The sequence below is a fragment of the Parasteatoda tepidariorum genome, chromosome 10, assembly GCF_982258835.1.
Source record: "Parasteatoda tepidariorum strain Cologne lab strain chromosome 10, Ptep-v5.0, whole genome shotgun sequence".
NCBI lineage: Eukaryota > Metazoa > Arthropoda > Arachnida > Araneae > Theridiidae > Parasteatoda > Parasteatoda tepidariorum.
Window position 1 is genome coordinate 33246079 of NC_141764.1, and position 18758 is coordinate 33264836.

At 26.6% G+C, this 18758-nt stretch overlaps 1 protein-coding gene across 2 annotated transcripts in view; it reads right to left on the bottom strand.

Moving 5' to 3' along the window:
• Sptz (zinc finger FYVE-type containing 26 spastizin) overlaps nt 1-18758 on the bottom strand; it is a 67420-nt gene that overhangs the window by 22937 nt on the left and 25725 nt on the right. For both annotated transcript variants that reach the window (XM_043046278.3, XM_016056420.4), the window contains 11 exons: nt 18128-18225; nt 16851-16943; nt 16139-16325; nt 11210-11985; nt 9188-9382; nt 7377-7445; nt 6608-6775; nt 4562-4657; nt 3373-3526; nt 1946-2103; nt 258-382 (listed from right to left, as the gene is read on the bottom strand). In XM_043046278.3, coding sequence (XP_042902212.2) covers nt 258-382; nt 1946-2103; nt 3373-3526; nt 4562-4657; nt 6608-6775; nt 7377-7445; nt 9188-9382; nt 11210-11985; nt 16139-16325; nt 16851-16943; nt 18128-18225 — 2119 coding nt within the window. The remainder of the gene's footprint in view (nt 1-257; nt 383-1945; nt 2104-3372; nt 3527-4561; nt 4658-6607; nt 6776-7376; nt 7446-9187; nt 9383-11209; nt 11986-16138; nt 16326-16850; nt 16944-18127; nt 18226-18758) is intronic.

Here is an 18758-nt window from a genome sequence, read left to right on the forward strand (position 1 = left end):
AGTCTTGCTTAAACTTTTGAAAACAAATACATTTTAAATGAAGTTTCATATAAATGAAATTTTAACATAATACTTTGAGAATATAATTTACAATTTCATATTTAAAGTAATATTATATAAAATAAAAAATTATTCAGCCAATTGAATATTCGATAAGGGGAAATACCGAATATTTGTTACATTCCTAGTAAATTTGTGATAATAATAATATATTATTTTTAAATAAAATAATATTATTTTTAAATAAAAATACTTACAAGTTATAACAATCATCACAAACTCGAACTTTGACATTTCCATAACCTTCTACAATCAATGCATGCTGAGAACAATTGGCACACACTACACGCCCACAGCGGCGGCAATGATGACGGCGAGAGAACTAAAAATGTTAGTTTATTTCAGCAAAGAAAACATTGTAATTTTTAAAGCCTAATAGCTATGGTATTAATTTTGCTAAATATGAATGCTTTTATTGAAGTGCAAATATTATATTCAATTACATAATGTATATCATGTTCAAATATTATATGAAATTACATAAAATATATTATGTGCAAATATTACATAGATCTTTAATCTATAAAATTTCCTCAATTTTTTTTTTAAAGATTTGCATTTGATAGAAAAAAGCTTGGTTAGGTTTGGATATAATTTCTTCCAGGTATTGTGGTGGCAACTAATTTGTTTTCAATATTTTTATTTTGTTCAATGATTTGGTACTATCGACAAGTAATGTAGTTGACATTTTGATGAAATGCGAATTAAAAACAGATAAATTCATTAAAAAATTATAATACAACACTTAAACTAATAATTAAATACAAATCAGAGTTAATTATCAATAAGTTCCTCAATTGTTTCACGTAAATTTACAACAGAGAAAGCATAAGACAACTTGCTAAAGCATTGATTAACTATTAATGTGCAAATTTTAATCTACTCCACTGCAATTCGCGACTTTTCTGTTTGAGTGAAATAAAGACACACTAATTATAAGTATAATTAGAATAAGAAATTTAAAAAAAGATAGCAAATGGTACTTTTTAACATTCAAATAAGTAATTTAATTTGCATTCATTGAAAGAATCAGATCAATAGTTCTACAGATATTTGAAAAAGGACAATCGAATTGCAACAAAGTTTAGTCCTGCTGTACTCAAAATTTGAAGAACGGATATTTCACCAAGCTTCAGTGTCAAAATTTAAATTAACATTCAGTTGGGTGAGCGTTAATAACCAATAGTGTAACTCTTATTTCTTTCTTTTCACTATACACTGGTTCTATTTTTCAATGTAGACCATTTTAAGAAAAGAACATTATAGGTAATAACAATTATGCACATATTTTCTATGAGATATACACTTAATATAGTTTAAACACAAATATAGTTTTACAGGGTGCATAGCCAAATTATTCAACAAAATATAAGCACCTTTTAAGCACTCAAAAAATATTTTCAACCACTTTAAAAAATATCACAATTAGGCAGGGTTGGAAAGTTTTTGACAATTGACGGTTTTATCTTGTTCTAACTATAAAAAAAAACAAAAAAACTTTTGGCATTGTTTTTGACAATTGTGTCAAAAATCATGAAGTTTTGAATCATGTAAAACAAATGGAGTTTTCATACGCTATGAACTGGCAATACGCCGAAATAGATTGGGGTTGAATTAACTGTGAAAACGTTCAATAGAACAATGTGAACTGTGTCTTTTTGCATAATTAGTAGCAAAAATCAACATGGTAAAGGAAAAATCTCTTTTTGAAAAAGGGAAAATTAAGCACTTTTTAAAAACACCCAACAAAAAAAGCACCTTTCAGGGCTTTTAAAAAACGAAAATAAAAAATAAGCACCTTTAAGCACTTTTTAAAAACTCTACCTACCCTGTTTTAAATCATAATGATTAAAAAAGTAGTTATAATTAAAGCTTTGAAAAGTACCATATTAAAGTGCTCCTCCCGACAGACTTGGCATCTTAGAATTTTGGCATCAGGCACCCACTCCTCTTTCGTTGGCACTCGAAGTGGCATTACAAAAGGTTCATCAGTAACCAATGCATCTTCAGTACTCAGGACCAGAGTACTTGATGATGAGATGTCTGCAGTTATGAAAAAAATATAAATAATGTGCAGGAAAGTACTGGCCATTCCATAGCAGATCACATAAAGTTATGCTTTTTTTAAAAAATAATGTTATGGTATAGAAGGAAGGTAAGAAAGGAACTGTACAGTAAGCGAAATAAAAAATAAGAACACTCAATATCTTTTGATTTAGTGATTGGAATTTTAAATACTATAACTGAATTTCAATGTTTCATAGGGCATAAAATAGGAAATGATTTACAGGAATTTAACAGAAAATGGTTATAGGAATCTTGCGTAATCAGATACAAATGAATTGTGAAGTGGCAAAATTAGACAAGAAGGTAAATTATATCTACTTTTTGTATAGTATTCCATCCAAAGTGAATTTTTTTAAAATTCTTAAACTTCTTTTTTTCCATTTAAGATCTGGTTATTTCACAAAAATAAGGTCATTTTTTGAAGAAAGTCTGAATATACAAGGCTTATGCATCATCCATTAAGCAAATTAAATGTTACCACATCAATAAATTCAAGGTTATTCATAATTCCCGCCACGGTTTCAGAAAGCTAGACAGGAATACATAAAAAAAAACTTGCACTAAAGAAACACGATTCTATCGGTACACACATTCCTTTGCCCAGATAGCAGCAGTTCAGTTTCTGCTAGGCTTTATTCAAATGGTACTAAAAGTATTTATAGTACATATGATTCTTTTATTCAGTTCTGGTAAATCTCTCAGCAAAAAAAGCAGGAAAAAGATCTTTTACATAGCCCCACAATAAAAATAACATGTGCTGTCAAATCCATAATCTTATGTTAAATGAAGTCTGGTAAGATCTGAAGTATAGCATTGTTGATTGGGTTCATACAGAGAATACCTATAAATTAAACTCTATTTGTTTCAATATTTAGTGCGATGTTTGCTTTTGCTCTTTTTACTATAGCCTTTTGTAATGCAGCTTCTTACTACAGCCGTCAAAATTCTGGGGAGAATTATAAGGAACCATGTTTAATAACAATTTCCGTGATATTGCAAACACATTAAGCAAGATATAAGCATTATCTGCAACTAAAAATTTAGATTGATAAATAACCACCAGAATACTATTAAAAATTTATTAAAAATAAAATCAGTACTTTATTTCTGCAGCTTAATAAATAAATAAGGTAATCTGAACAATGATAAATATGAACCATATTTTATCAACACACTAAAATGAATAAATAATATTTTTCTCCAGAATTTTTTGCAGACTTTAACAATAAAACAATTATAATTTACCAAGTAATGCATCTAAGAAATGAACTTCAAGGGCTTTAGAAGCGTAATCTTCAACAAGTTGATTCACAGAAGATAAACTCATCACAGGAACAACTTCATTTGGATTTTTTAACTCTCCACGGATAGCATTTAAGGCATCTTCAGCATCTCTCAGCTTAGGAGGGAGGAAAAAAACTTCATAAATTACTCTGTGCAATATGAAATGACTGTGGCATATTGGCGTGCTAATTAGTTTAATACAAGTATTATAAAGACTTTTTAAGCTTTTCTTTAACTTTTTAAAAAGAAAATCTGATTTAAATAATTTTTATAAAGTAACTTTGAACATAAACTTAAAAAAAAAAGTAACTAAATCAATTTTAAAAAATGTTCATGCTGAGCAACAGAACTTTACATTACTTAATGGAAAAACAATGCAAAACAGTAATTTTTTAAAAAAAAAATTTGGCTCATGGAACTTGACAATTACAGCACAAAATCATTGTCTGATTTCGTGAGAGCGAGAGAGATATAGGTTTAAAGGTGGCAGACATCGAAAAGACATTAAAGTTTGGGATTGAAAAAAAAAAAAAAACCATTTGGTTGATGAGAACAAATCAAATTTTAAAGTATTCATAAAGAGTAGATACAATTTGTATAACATAAAATAAAAGTAATGCCTGTCTATGAAAAGGACTCCCCTCACCATTCGTCTGGAACACTAGCAGTGATTATGGTTATGAGGTTTAACTATTTCAAGTAGGAATATTAGGTCAATATTTCAAACAGATTTTGGGCTGGGTCGGTGAAAAAAAGGGGATCAGGGGAGAGAGAAGTCCTCCTCTTTGAAATGCGCTATTTCTTGTTTTCATAGCTGCAGACAGCTTCAGACTTTGTGGCGAGGGAAGTTCTTTCGATAAACAAACAATAACATTTTTTTTAGTCTCATTAAAAAAGTGAATAGCATAATTTTTAAAAACATGGTTGAAGTATGAAACAAAACAAATAAATAAAAGTAATAATTGATATAAACAAAGAGTTAAATAATAATTTTATAATCTCTTATTTGCAAAGTTAAATATATTTTAACAACTCAAGAGTTATTTATAATTTTACAACTTTTTATTCTATATTTTAGAGTATCTTAAAGAATTAAAAAGTTAATTCTACTAGTATATTTTTGCGTTTAAAATAAATAAAAACATGTCACCTCAACATTCATAAGCATTTGCTCCAAAAGAAGATATGGATGACTGATGAGTTCTATGTACAATTCTTGAGTAGATCCTTTCAGAACAGATAGCATCTAAATAATATAAGTTATTAAACAACACAATTTGCAAAATCTTATAAAATCATTAAAAATAAAAATTGAAATAATGAAATCAAATAAAAGAATTAAAAAAATATTGAATTGAATACAAGTTTGATATGTAAACAACAATGGTGAGAGCCAGGTCAAATTCGATGTGCAATATCTGAAAATCACAATGAATGATCGATCTGAGAAAATAATCAAGAAAATTTTTAAAATTTTCACAAGAATAGCATTTTATTTTTAGGGTACAAATATAAAATAAACAATTTAGGAAAAGAAAATAGAAATGCCAAGTTTAAAATTTGTTAATTGATTTACATTCACTATAACACTAAACTGAATTACTCTCTCTCCGTATTTTATACTATTACAAAAGATGAGTTACATACATTTTCTATTTCATAACAATCCTTATCTTTACAAGCATATTGCATATTCGGTTTCAACATTCCATTGCTGTAGATTTTATTTCATAAACATAACATTTACTGGAGCAAAAAGAGGCAAAGAGAGTATGACTAAATAAATTGGGGAATATTAAATTTTATTCTTATTGTGATATTTACTTAATATTATGCAATTATTTATTGTTTTTTTTTTAACCTTCTGAAGCAACTTTGAAGCCATTATTATTTTTTTAAAATATATTGCTTGTTTGTAAATATCTATTTTTTCTCTTTCTTTTTGCATTCATTTTAGCGAAAAATTTTGTTAAAAAAGTTTTTCAATACTGTGAGAAAAAAAATAGTGTCATAATATAATGCTTAGAGATACAATTCAACCAAAAGATTATCAGAACAATTAAGCTATATTTTATATAATTAATTTTAAAAAAAATCATAGAAAGCCAAGTATTTAACCTCTTGATGATGAACACAATGTTTTTAATAAATCATACTCAGAATTTATTTAATATACACATCTTATTAAATAAATATATCATAAACTACATTCAATTCAAGTCTTATAAAAACTTTATTAAAAACAGAACAATTTATTTTGTTTCATTATGGAATATTTTATTATAGCTTTCCTTTTATACAGGGTGCCATAAGGTAGTACTGAAGTACAAATCCAAGTATTCTTGAGAAAGAAAAAAAAGTATGCTCTTTTTCTCAACTTTGTTTAAAATTTCCAAATTTTCACTATTTTTATGAAAAAATATGACAGAGGGCAAAATTAAAACCTTTCCTTAAATAAAGGACAAACTTTATTAAAACAGATTTTGAAAGGCTTTGCTTGGCTGCAAACTTGAACTTTGATACAAAAAAATATAAACAATTTACTAATTTTAGAAAAAAAATATGTTAAAAAATTTATGGCCCAATACAGCTAACTAATAATTATTGGAGAATAAGAACTAATGGTGAACTGGAAGCTCTTATCAAGCATAGAAACATTGTGAAAATCATTATTAAAACAGTTATTAAAACATTTTATTAAAACAGTTTTTGAAACAAAAAAATATAAACAATTTGCTAATTTTAGAAAAAAAATATGTTAAAAAATTTATGGCCAAATACAGCTAACTAATAATTATTGGAGAATAAGAACTAATGGCGAACTGGAAGCTCTTATCAAGCATAGAAACATTGTAAAAATCATCAAAGCACAGAGGCTTTCATGGCTTAGTCACATTGAGAGATCACCTGACAACCGAGAGGTAAAGATTTTGCATTGGAAGATCATGTGCAATAAGCCAAGAAGCAAATCAAAGAAAAGATGGAAGGATGATATCTTGAATGATTTAAAAACTTTAAAGATCTCCAACTGGTCAGGGACAAAGATGCCTGGAGAAATATTTTGCTGCAGGCTAAGGCTCTCCCAGGGCAGTAAGGCCAATAAAGAAGAAATGCTTTGTTATATATTAGAAGATTGATATAGTAATAATAACTATTATGTCTTATATTAATGCTGTAATAAATGATATGAACTTACTTTTAGGCCTAAGTACAAATTAAAATAGTAGTACTTCTTTTCAGGGGCAAGATTGTTATCCACTAAATACTGTACGATACACAATTTAGCTTCAATTGTAGGAAGTTCAGATAAAACTTTATCACACAGAACTACACAATCATGTGCATCTTCTAACAAGTTTATTATCTATAAAACAGATAAATTATTAAGAGTTATAAAATATAATTTTTTACAGGTCATTACAAGTACCAATACAAATAATAGCTTTGAAAGACAGAAAGTAAAAATTCAATGTAGTATGTCATTTAAAAAAATAAAAATTTAACTGAAAAAATATCAATTAACATTTAAACTGAATAAATGTCGATTTTTATTCAAAATATCTGAAAACTATATTTGTTTTGATTAAAGTAGTGAAATAATAAATGACAATGATAATGTTATAAAGAATCAGAATGATCCTAGATGATTAACTTCCTGTTGTATTTAAGGAAAAATGTGATGATATCAATACATGATGAAGTTTCAATAAATAAATAATTATAATAAAACTACTATATACTATATATTAATTCAAGGCAAAAAAAAAGTGTCAAACTTTACAGTACCTTACTAATTTTAATATATATTTTCTATATTAGTTCATTAAAATAATTTATAATATAAGCTCCTTTATCATCTAAAGCACTATAGCCTGTTACAGGCAAATGCCATGAAAGTTACAGATGGAAATAATTTAAGTTATAATCAACTTACATTACGGTGTTAAACAATGATCAATACTTACCTCAAATGCTTCTTGCTTTTGTGGTGGTGTTTGAGTTAAAAACCAAATTATGTTCATAGAAAAAGCCAGCTAAGGAATAAAAAAGCACAGAATATCAAATTTTTTCAACAGCCAATCCATCAAATTTTATATATCGAAAATTAAATTTGTCATTAAAATAAAACCAGTTTTTGATAATAATCCACAAGATTTACAGTCTCCTAAAGCCAAAGGACCAGCTATGGTCAGGTCATATCAAGTTTTCTAAGCAAAAAGAGGACAAAAAGTTGGTGAGAGTACCAATTATCCAAACTAGATATCAGAAGTACAATTACAAAAAAATCTAAAGTTAGCGTTTATGAAATTCAAATTACCAAAATTTTAATGTATACATATTACTTAATTTTAAATAGAAATATAATATTTATAAAATTTTGTATGAATTTACTATTAGATAAAAAAAAGGACCTTAGGCAAAGGTACCAAATTAAAAAAATGTACATCACTTAAATTTAATATGTCATATAAAATTAAATCAATCAAACGAATTAATTAGGTCAATTCCTAATTACTTTTTAAGCATCTTTTGTTTGAACTGCTAAAAAGTTTTTACTCAAGCATTTCAGATTTGAGTTTATTTAATTTTGCTTTTTTATAAGGAGAGAATATAAAGTTTCAGTTCTTAAAGCTGCCCAAAAATCAATGCCAATTTTTTTCCACACCAAACTGAAAACTTTTAAATGCAATATTGATATGTGAAACTAGCAATAAAGCCAAAACTCGAAGAGAAAGTAAAATCATTAATTGCAGCTGTTTTAATGACCCTTATAACTAATCCCATTTTTCAATCTTCAATTTGATAATCTTTTTAAGAAAAGTATTACAATTTTAAAAAAAAGGGGGCGATAAATTTTTCCTTAATAAAAGCTATAGCTTTGTCGTTGGATCTTCATATTTTTCTTGAATCGTCATATATTTGTAACAATTCTTCTCATTTGAAAATCTGTAACCCCCAGAAATACACAAGACAATGAATTTCATCCACAAATTATTTGTGTGGTTTTCACTTTTAAAATTTTTTAATAACTTCTGTTAGCAATTTTAAAAATTTTTCTGTAATATTTATCCATGTATAAATAGAAAAAAAAATTTATAAAATGAAAACCCAAACTTGGAAAAGAAAAAGTAAATAAAACAATCACAAACATTCTTTTGAAACGCCTGCTAGCATCCTCTTTCTGAAGAGCCCCAAAAACAGCCTGTCGGAAAGGGGAAAGATGAAACTTTTTTTAAATTTCTTGTTTAAACATTCATTTTAATATTATTTGCTTTTAGTATTATTTAAGGAGTAGGAAAAAATAAACATAGATTAGCTGCAACCTATAACGTTTTATAACTTTTGGTTATAAAAGAAAGAAAAAACTATTTTAATTTTAAAGAGATTATTAAGAAAATTCTTAAAAAACTTAAATGTTAGTATTTAACTATAAGCAAAGCTGGGCAACAAAATTGCAATAATTGAGGATAAATCGTGATAGTTGGCAGCACGTTACCATATTTAACCTTCGTGAGGAAATAGATCTCTTTATTACATGACATCACATAGATGAACTAGATAGATGTGTTAAGGGTAAAAATTCAACATCTGTTCTGTATTAGCAAACATTTAAACAGCTTGACTGCAAAGTCACAATTTAAATAATATTTATATTACATAGCATGAGAATAAATTAACAACCATTGAATTGTTGACATGTTTCCATTGAATTGTTGATAAATAACATGTAGTATAAAGTACAAGACAAATTCACTTTAACTTAATTTTAACTTACCAGTTTCTGTTCTTTATTGATGACGTGTAACTCTGTCCACTGCACTGAGAGTTCATATTTTCCACACGATTTAATAAACTCTAAAATTCTTGATTGATCCCAAAAGGAGCAATCGGCCACTTCTTGCCAATTATTAAAAACATAAACACAATCCTTTACTTCTGAATCTCCAAACATTTCTGATGCATCAAAAATCTGTATAAACATAAATAAGGACAATAAACTATATGAATACAAGTTTACTTTAACATAGTTAATAATAATTATTATTATATATATAGAAAAAATATACAACTAAGTTAAAATAAAAACATGAAACTATGATTTAAATAAAAATGGTGTACAAAAACAAAAATAGTGTATGCAATGGTAGAGTCATTTTTTTTTTACACATTTACACTTGTACACAACACAATAATATAAATTGAAATTTTAAATTCAAAATATTTTTTTCTAATTCATAAAATTTACTTCAAATTCAAAGCTGATTTAGAACAATGAACACTTTTTAAACTTTTCTTTATCAACTTCGAGTAAAAATGCCATATTAAACAGTCATTATTAACATCGAATTTCAAGAGAAGCCCATTTTTTTGAGGATGAACCAATTGGCCTTTGCAAGAGTTTAGTATATGAATATATAACCATTCTATTATTTCCTTTTAAAATAAATTACTAATAATACCTTTAATAACAAAAATATTTTTATATAAATAAAATATTTTCACTTTTTGCTTAAGTTACAAATATTATTAGGTATCCCACAGCACCTTATTTGTCATTGCTGCCAAATAGCTCAATTAAGTCTTACATACTTTGGCACATTTCTAAGTAATCACATAATCTTTGCATAGTTAATTAATGATTATAATATCTTTATGATTTATATAGAGCTTTAATATTTTCTTTAAGGACAATTTAGAGATTTTAATATAAATTATCTTCATATTTCACGATGTTTTAAGTTTATTTTACATTACAAAAAAATATTTTAACCTACTGGCGATTTTACAAAATGGAAAATTTGAGAGAATATTTTTCTTATACATTCTTTGCCTATGATGGAAAAATTAGTTTTGTTATTTTCAGAAAAATGCAAATTAAGATAAGACATTAGATGTGCTCATAAAATTAGATAAAGATCAAAACTATAAGTGCATATCTTGTTTAAGTTAAGAAATGAAAATGTTTCGAATAGGGTTGGGTTTGAGGGAAAATGATACAATTGTTACAAACAGTTTAGTGTCTGAAACTGTTTAAAACTCTCCAAAAGTACATTAAAGTGTACATAACATGTAATTAAAAAAATAGTTCACATATCCAAATGTATTCATTCCATTAAAAAAAAATATCTAATTATATATTTTACTGATATTAGTTTCAAAATTTAGTTTAATTGAAAGATAACTTTTTTTAGATTTTCTTAAATTATAAAACATTAGTAAATTAGATGTAAGGCAAAAACTAAAATTCTACAAAATTTTGAACTTAAATTAAGTTTACAATTCGAATAATTATTATATAAGCAGCTATTTATTTTTCTTTAAAATAATAAATCTTAAAGATATAAAACTAAACTATTTTCACGGATGATTTTGCTATTTTCTTATTCGTTTATCATTTTTTTGTTACTGTTGCTGAAACTGCATTATAATATCTTATTTTCGAAAATTCCAGATAAAAAGGTTGAAACAAACTATTTACAAGTATATTGTTTCTCATCAAATAAAATTTAAAGACAAGGATAAGCATTTGATAATAGTTTAATAAGTTAGTTGTTTTTATTTCTTAAAAAAGTTTATACTATTTTTATACTTAAAATGAAATTTTTGCAAAATCTAACTGGAAAAAAAAGTGCTTTGGATAATGGACTATTGAAAAATTTTAAGACAATTTTGAAAAACATGGCTTTTTCCTTAAATTTTACTACTGTGCTAAAACCTTTGGCAGAACTTCTTTTTTTTTTTTAAAATAAATGTATCTGTGCTAAAATAAATGAAAGGAAATATAAAAATTACTAACTTTTTTATACAACTGTACTTCTTTCAGCTTAACTTTCAAGGACCCTTGTATATCTGAATGATGCACAATGTCAGAGTCAGATAAACAATATTTCAATGCTTGAATGGTGCAGCTATCAGACCACTTATACACATTTTGCAACACAGTCAATGCTCTATAAACAGGATCATTGATTGCCAATGCATAATGACAAGGATCAGTCACATCATAAGACAAATTATCACAGGCAATGTGCTCCAGAATTATCTTTCTCAAAAGCACATAACTCCAATCCTTGTCAAAGTGTTCCAAATACAGATCAACATAAAGCAAGGCTCTATGCCACTCATCATTGTTAAAGCAAGTTCTTATTTGTTGACTGAAATATTCCCTATCAGGAGCTGGGCTGAGAGCATTTGAAAACCATGACTGGTTTTCCTTGCCAGTCATGAGCATGTTGAGATAGAATGTCAGTAGGTAAGTCACGGGTGTTTTCATGAAGGATTCTTGAAACACAAAAAGATTCTGAGCGCATGATTCAAGACAGAAATTTTCTTTGGAATTTATTTGAGGAGAATACTCTCCTCTGAATATTTCATATAAATCATTCAAGAGAGGACATTTTTCTTTTAAATAGTTTAGCACAAATGGTTGGGTTTCTTGAATTAGAGTAGCTTTTTGAGTGATTTCTGCAGATGGAAATAAGTGGTCAGTGGAATATTGGAGCTTGATACCAATAGAGAGGAGTGGTTCTTTGAATATTAAAGAAAATGGCAGCTGTTTTCTTCCTGAGACATCTATGATGATAAATAAAAATAAATTGTAATGAAGAAGAAAAGTACATGATTATACAAATTATTATCTTCATTATGAAAATGATTTTGATTTCAAGAGCAGAAATGAATATGAGTAAATGAATATTGCAGAAATGTATATTTTTAAAGCCTTATTTAAAGTGAGTGCAATAATAATAATAATAGCCATGCTCATAATGTTGGCTTCTTTTAGCAATGTTTTAAAACAATGTAACTCAAACACGATAAGTGACATTTCGGATTGAAATCATATGCAGGGAAACCTCTCTTAAGAGGACACTCATTGGATTGAAAAATTGTCCGTTTATGAGAGTTGTCCATTAATGGGAAGTTTACCCTAATAACAAAGTTTAACACTGTAAATTATTTTTAGAATATTTTCAATGATATAGAAATAACTAAATAATCTACAATAGCTCTCTACAAGGATGTTTATTTAAACTTAAAAATTTTTTTTCTATACAAAAAGAATATATTAAAAAATTTGATATAAATACATAATTCTAGCCTATTAACAAAGATATTCAAGTTAGTTATATGATACCAAATAGCAGATTTTAGACCTCAGTCAGTTTCAATTATTAGGTTTACACTCCGTAACACCTACCTATCACTTGATAAGAAACGTGGTTAATACCTCGATGAAAGTAAATCTCCCACGATTCACAGAACGCAACGTTTGCCTGTAAGGCATGAGGACCTATGGAGTTGATATATTCACAATTAATAATCCATAAAGCGTCTGAATAAATGTTTTATTTATATGAACGCCTCAAAATTTTTATTTCTGTCATCTTTTTTTTACCCCAGCTGTATTAAATGCAGTCTTTAAATTGATAAGAAAGTGAAAGAAATTTCAGTGAGGGAGAAGCATTGAGAGCATTTAAGATGTCATATCAGCTAGTGGGGTCTCATAATCTGTGCTGTACAGACGAACAGATAAAAGATTTGTACACACAAGTTTTGAAACACAAGTTTGTTTCATGTTTTTTTAAAAACAAATACAGTGAGTGCATACCAAATATTTTTTTTATCTTAAGAATTAACTAAGAAAATTTTAAAAAAAGCCACGTATATTCTTAACAAAAAGTTATACGTTTCTTTGACTGAAATATTAAGATATAAACTAAACATAACATTATATATAGTATATATCTAAAATCCAGATTAACAAAATTAGTTTGAGGGAGAAAAAAAGGAAAAAATTGCAGGTCAAAGCAAAAATGACATTAGATTTACAATCAAAAACTTATCAACAAATGAAAAAAAAAAAAAAAACCATCGTACACGTAGAAACAGCTTAATTTTATATTCATAAAATTAATATACTATAAGAAAATTTTGCTTTTCCCCCAAAAGAAAAACCTTTCTTAATTACATTGCTATTTAATATTCTTGATGAAATCTATGGCCAATAAATCAAAATAAGATTCAAAATTAAATGACACTTATTATTTTCTTATATAATAATTTAGCATATTTCTTTATTTTTGATGCAGATTAATATTAAAGATGTTAAAAAGCTTTATTGTTTAACATTAAATAATATGAGTGAATATAAATACAGTTTAGTCTTAATATTGACAGCACCCTTCTTAATGACTGTCTTCATTTAAACCACAATATGTTGTGGTGCACCAGCTTCTCCATAGCTAAAATATCTTTTTTAAGAGGATAGTAATCTCTGTTTAGAAGCTAAATCATTGAATGCAATTTTTTAAAAAAAGCTTTTAAACATCATTGAGACAATTTTCTGTGAGTAAACGAGTATGGAATGAGAAAGATGTTCCTTCAAAGGACTTATTGAACTGTAAAGAAGATATTTCTGCTATTAGAAATGCAAAAGAAACTTATGAAGATCTTAAAATTGAAAATGACAAAAAAAAGGGATGCTTAAATAAAGTAATACATTAATCAACATTGCCTTCTCATACAGATGCAACTATTATTAATGATATTTTAGGAACATAGTTTGATATTTCAGGAATCTAACAAGGAAAATACTTTCTTTAATATGCACAAAAAATGGAAGAAAAAGTTATAAAAAAAAGATCATAATTAAAGTAATCAACAATAAAACTTATTTTTTAAAAAGAATTTTTTAAATTTTATTCCTGTTTAAATTTTTTTTCTTTATTTAATTTTACTTTTGCAAAAACATAATTCGTATATGAAGTATAGTGTCTTTCATGGCTTGGAGCTTACTCCTATTATCTATCAGTGATTCAGAATCCACTTTAATGTAATGACCTTGAGAGTTTTAGAGTTAGAAAAGCCAATGAATGGTTGTAGAGTATGGTGCTGATGATGAGTAATTACTACTACTATTGAAGATACAATGTCTCAGTAGTTAAGGCACTGAACCGCTGTCATTGTGTAGAAGTGGGGATCGATCCCCGGCTTGAAGCCCACCAAGCTTCGAATGGATGAGTCAAGTTTGTTTGAGGAGTAAAGGTGGTTTGTGCTCTGTGCTAACCACATTGCCACAATCAATGCCACTGATAACGGAATTGTGGAGCCTTAACCTTCATCACCCCTGGTCTACAACAGGCTGTTGCAAGAATGGTTTATTTATTACTACCACTTATTTCTCTGACTGAAAATGTGATAGTGTAGAGTTAACATGTGTTAGTGCTGTCTTTAGATCATCACTATGGGTGTATATCTGACACATATCTATCTGATCGTTACCAAAAGGTAACAAATGTAGCTCTAAATTAATATTACAGGGTTCCCACAAAATATTTAAAAAAAATGTGATTCAATAAGGAATTTAAATTAGAATAGCTATGTGTGATAGATAAATCACTTTGATGAGATTGTGAGCGGTAATTCTTAAATCCCTTTTATGCTACTTGTGATGCATGAATTTTAAATCCTTCTAACATGAATTCAATGTATGATTCGTAAATCACTTAAATGAGAATTGCGATGCATGATTTAGAAAACACTTAAATAAGTATCATTTTGTATTCTTCAGAAAGCATTTTAAGGCCAATCCTGATTACTTTCACTTTTATAAATGAGATCGTTGGCACGCAATTTATAAATCTCATTCATGTGAATCATGATGTTTGATTCATAATTCATGGAATCTGAAGAACTAAATTTCATCGATTAGCCATAAAAACTAAATGTAAAAATCTGAGCATAAAGATAAAAAAATTATTGATCCATATTAAAAAAATTAATTATCTAGTATTAAGGATGTTAAAAATATTTATCTGTCATAATAATAAAGTTAACAAAATGAGTATATTTACACTGCATATCAAGTGCAAACTAAAACTATGTACAAAAACGAAAATTATTTGCTAGAGATTCCGACTTTCTTAACATTAAGGTGAACAAAAATCAGGCGAGAAAAACCTAGGATGGAAAAATTATGTATTACATTTCTCTTTCAAGAATTTACTAAATGGAGCTTTTTGAAAATCGCTATCAGAATTTACCAGACTTCTGGTATTGACAAAGAAAAAAATATCGGAATTTCAGTTAGTCCCTTCTATTCTCTTCAATCGAAATAAAACTTCAAAATAAAACTTCTAATTGAAATAAAACATTACACGTTAGCAAATAAAAAAAAAATTCAAAAGCCATACATGTTTTAAAAATTCATGCATGCTGTACCTGGTTAAAAATGGCTAATATTAGGTATGTTTTTGTTCAATGTTTCCTTTTCACTATTGCTCTTCCCACACCCTACTTGAACTTTGTAATCCAATCTCAGGAAAGGGGTAAATCAGGATAAGAGTCTTTTTCTAAATTTTAATCAGACTCCCACTAAGCTAACCTGGAACTATTCTTTAGTAAAGAAAACAGTGAAAAGATGGCGAAGGATTAAAATTTCTATAATTTCGCTTGAAGTTTCGTATTTTTCCCATGATCTTGAGTAAGATATTATTATCATTTTGAAAATTACTCCCAGAAGATCAAAAACTTTTCAAGGACCCTATCACAGAATTCAAGGACTTTTCAGGACCCTGATTTTTTCCATCAAAATTCAAGCACTTTCAAGATTTTTCAAGTAATCTTCGAACTATGTATTAACATTTAAATTAATTTGACTTAAAACCCTAGTTTTATAAATTTTTTTGATACTTTGTATCTAAACAAATAATATATGCATATTTACCAGCATTTTCACTGTGGTTGTGAATAGATTCATTAGAAAATAAAGTCTTAAATGAATCTGCAAGTTGTGGACTAGAATGACTAGAAATCAATTTGATAAGACTTTCATAAGGTGCTTTTTCTATATCTTTCTCATCATCTTTAGAAAAGTCGGAAGAATACCATTCTATTAATTTAGGTAGTGAAACCTGAAAAAAACAAAAAAAACAATGGTTCTTAAAAATAGTTTTCACAGCAAAAATAACTATAAAAATAGTAATGATAAAGAAAAAATAATAACTATAAAAATAATATTCATAGTAAATGCTTCATTACAAAAACTGCAATACAAATAGTTAAAACTTATTAATACAGAGATTCTAAATCGGAAAATAATATAACTCATAAAATATATGTAGAATATTATAACAAGATGATTAAAACTTTTATTTTTTTATATTATAAATAGGAATTTTAAGTAATGAAAATTAAAAACAAAATATTAAACAGTAAAAGTAACAAATTTACCACAAATAAAAAATTACCACAAATAAAAAAAAGTTAGTTTAATAAGCTATAAGCAATCTAGGTTAAACAAAATTTTTTTGTTAAGTTTAATAAAAAAAAAATCAATGAGAATATTTTCCCTTTCTTTTAAATTTAAATAAAGTAAACCACTTTAGCTGAACAATATTTAGCGAGGTTGTATAGCTTTATTGAAAAGTTTAACTTACAATTTCTTTTTGCAAATCAACTTTTATAGAGTAATCAAAGTAATCTTTCATTGCTTCCTCCAGTTCTTCATCAATTATTTCACTATGAAGAGCCTAGCATCAAGTAAAACAACCACTTAAAATAAAGTATTACATTTTAAAAACAATTTGTATTACACACTATACATAACATAAACTATATTTTAAAAACAGAGTTTGTTTGACTTATTAAAAATATAATACAGTACAGAACCCATTATCTGGAAATCAGAAAACCAAAAAACCGGAAAGAAATTCGATGAATTTTCCCGCCATTTAAAGAAAAAAAAATTTTTTTTTTCCTCATAAGATTTTAGGATTTTTCTTTCTTTTTTGAAAGATTTTTACCTTACCATCATTTTGGAAATAATCATTAGTGTATTACTTCATCGTTTTTTCTTCTTTTTAAGATTATTTTCCAAATTTTTTTTTTAGTTGGGTTTAACAATAAAAAAAATGGCTTTTTGTAGTGATTCAAAAAACCGGAAAAATCAGTTATCCGGAATAGCGATGGTCCCGATCATTCCGGATAATCAGTTCCCTACTGTACTAAGAACATATAAATACTAAAGAAATAATAAAAAAAGTGGAATTTAAAAATATTTTACTGGTTTCTATTCCATGAATTTTCCTTTTTCTTATAATTATCTAGTCAACTTTCATGAAATATAAGTAAAATTTGCATGCTTCAGTTCAACTGCTGAAAATTAAAAAAAAGAAGGAAAAAATATACAGAAATGGATACATAATTATTTTTAATTTTAAATATACAATATACTCTCGATATCTTGAAAACCAGGTTTTTTGTATTTAGACTTATAGTCAATTATCATAACTTACATATATATAAATAGTTATTTCTCTGTTTCATGACTCTGATTTTTAGAGCAATATTTTAAAATATATTCTTCTGCTTTTTAGAACATATTTCGTTCTGAACTTTTTATCTTGAAATTTTTTAGAGACCCTTCAACTTTGAGAGTATACTGTGGTTTAATCATAAAAATTCGCTTCATCGAAATATTTTAGTTAAAAATTTTGTAAGCTATAAATTTTCTTTTAATTTATAGTCTCAACAACAAACATGTCTGATGGTTTGTTGTAATTAAAAAAAAATTGTAACAAGTTAGAACCCGTGAGCTCTAAATGCAACCTAAAAGCTATGTTATTCCTTTGTTATTTAAGAAGAAAATTGAGAAAAATTAAGTTGATAAAATTAGCCTGAAACAAAAATAGTAAAGTAGAAAATAGAATATTACTTTCAATTTTGGAGAATACATTAAGCCATCTATGAGAACAAAGATTAGTCTTGTTTCTAAAGGAGGTATATATTTCTCCCACTCAGGCTTAGGGTCACCTAGGAAAAATATCAATTGAAATTTTAAAAAAAAATTTAAAAAAATACATCATATATAAAAATATAAGTCTAATGAAATAAACTTATTATTATAGAAATTCTTAAAGTACAGTAGACAAGCATTTTATTTTTAACATCCTTTTAAAAATGCTAGTTAAGAAAAACAATGCTAGTTGACAGTTCAAAAAAAGCTTCTATAATCTAACCCTTTGTTGATTTAATGGATGTATTTTCAATTAATAAATTCTTAGATTGTAACAAATGGGTAAAGCTGGAAAATATCAGAAAATTAAATAAAACATACAATAGTTTTTAAACATGTAATTTGAAGAGTAAAAAATTACTTTTTGGAGGTTAAAATATATAACAAAATTAAAGAAATTTTTTTAAAGTAGACGAATGACAGAAACATTTGATCAAAAAATAAATAAATAAAATTAGTATAAAGTTTCATAAGAATAAAAGAAAATATTCATATTAATAAAAATTCATTCATCTTAATATGAAATTGTAATTATGATTTATATATAGAA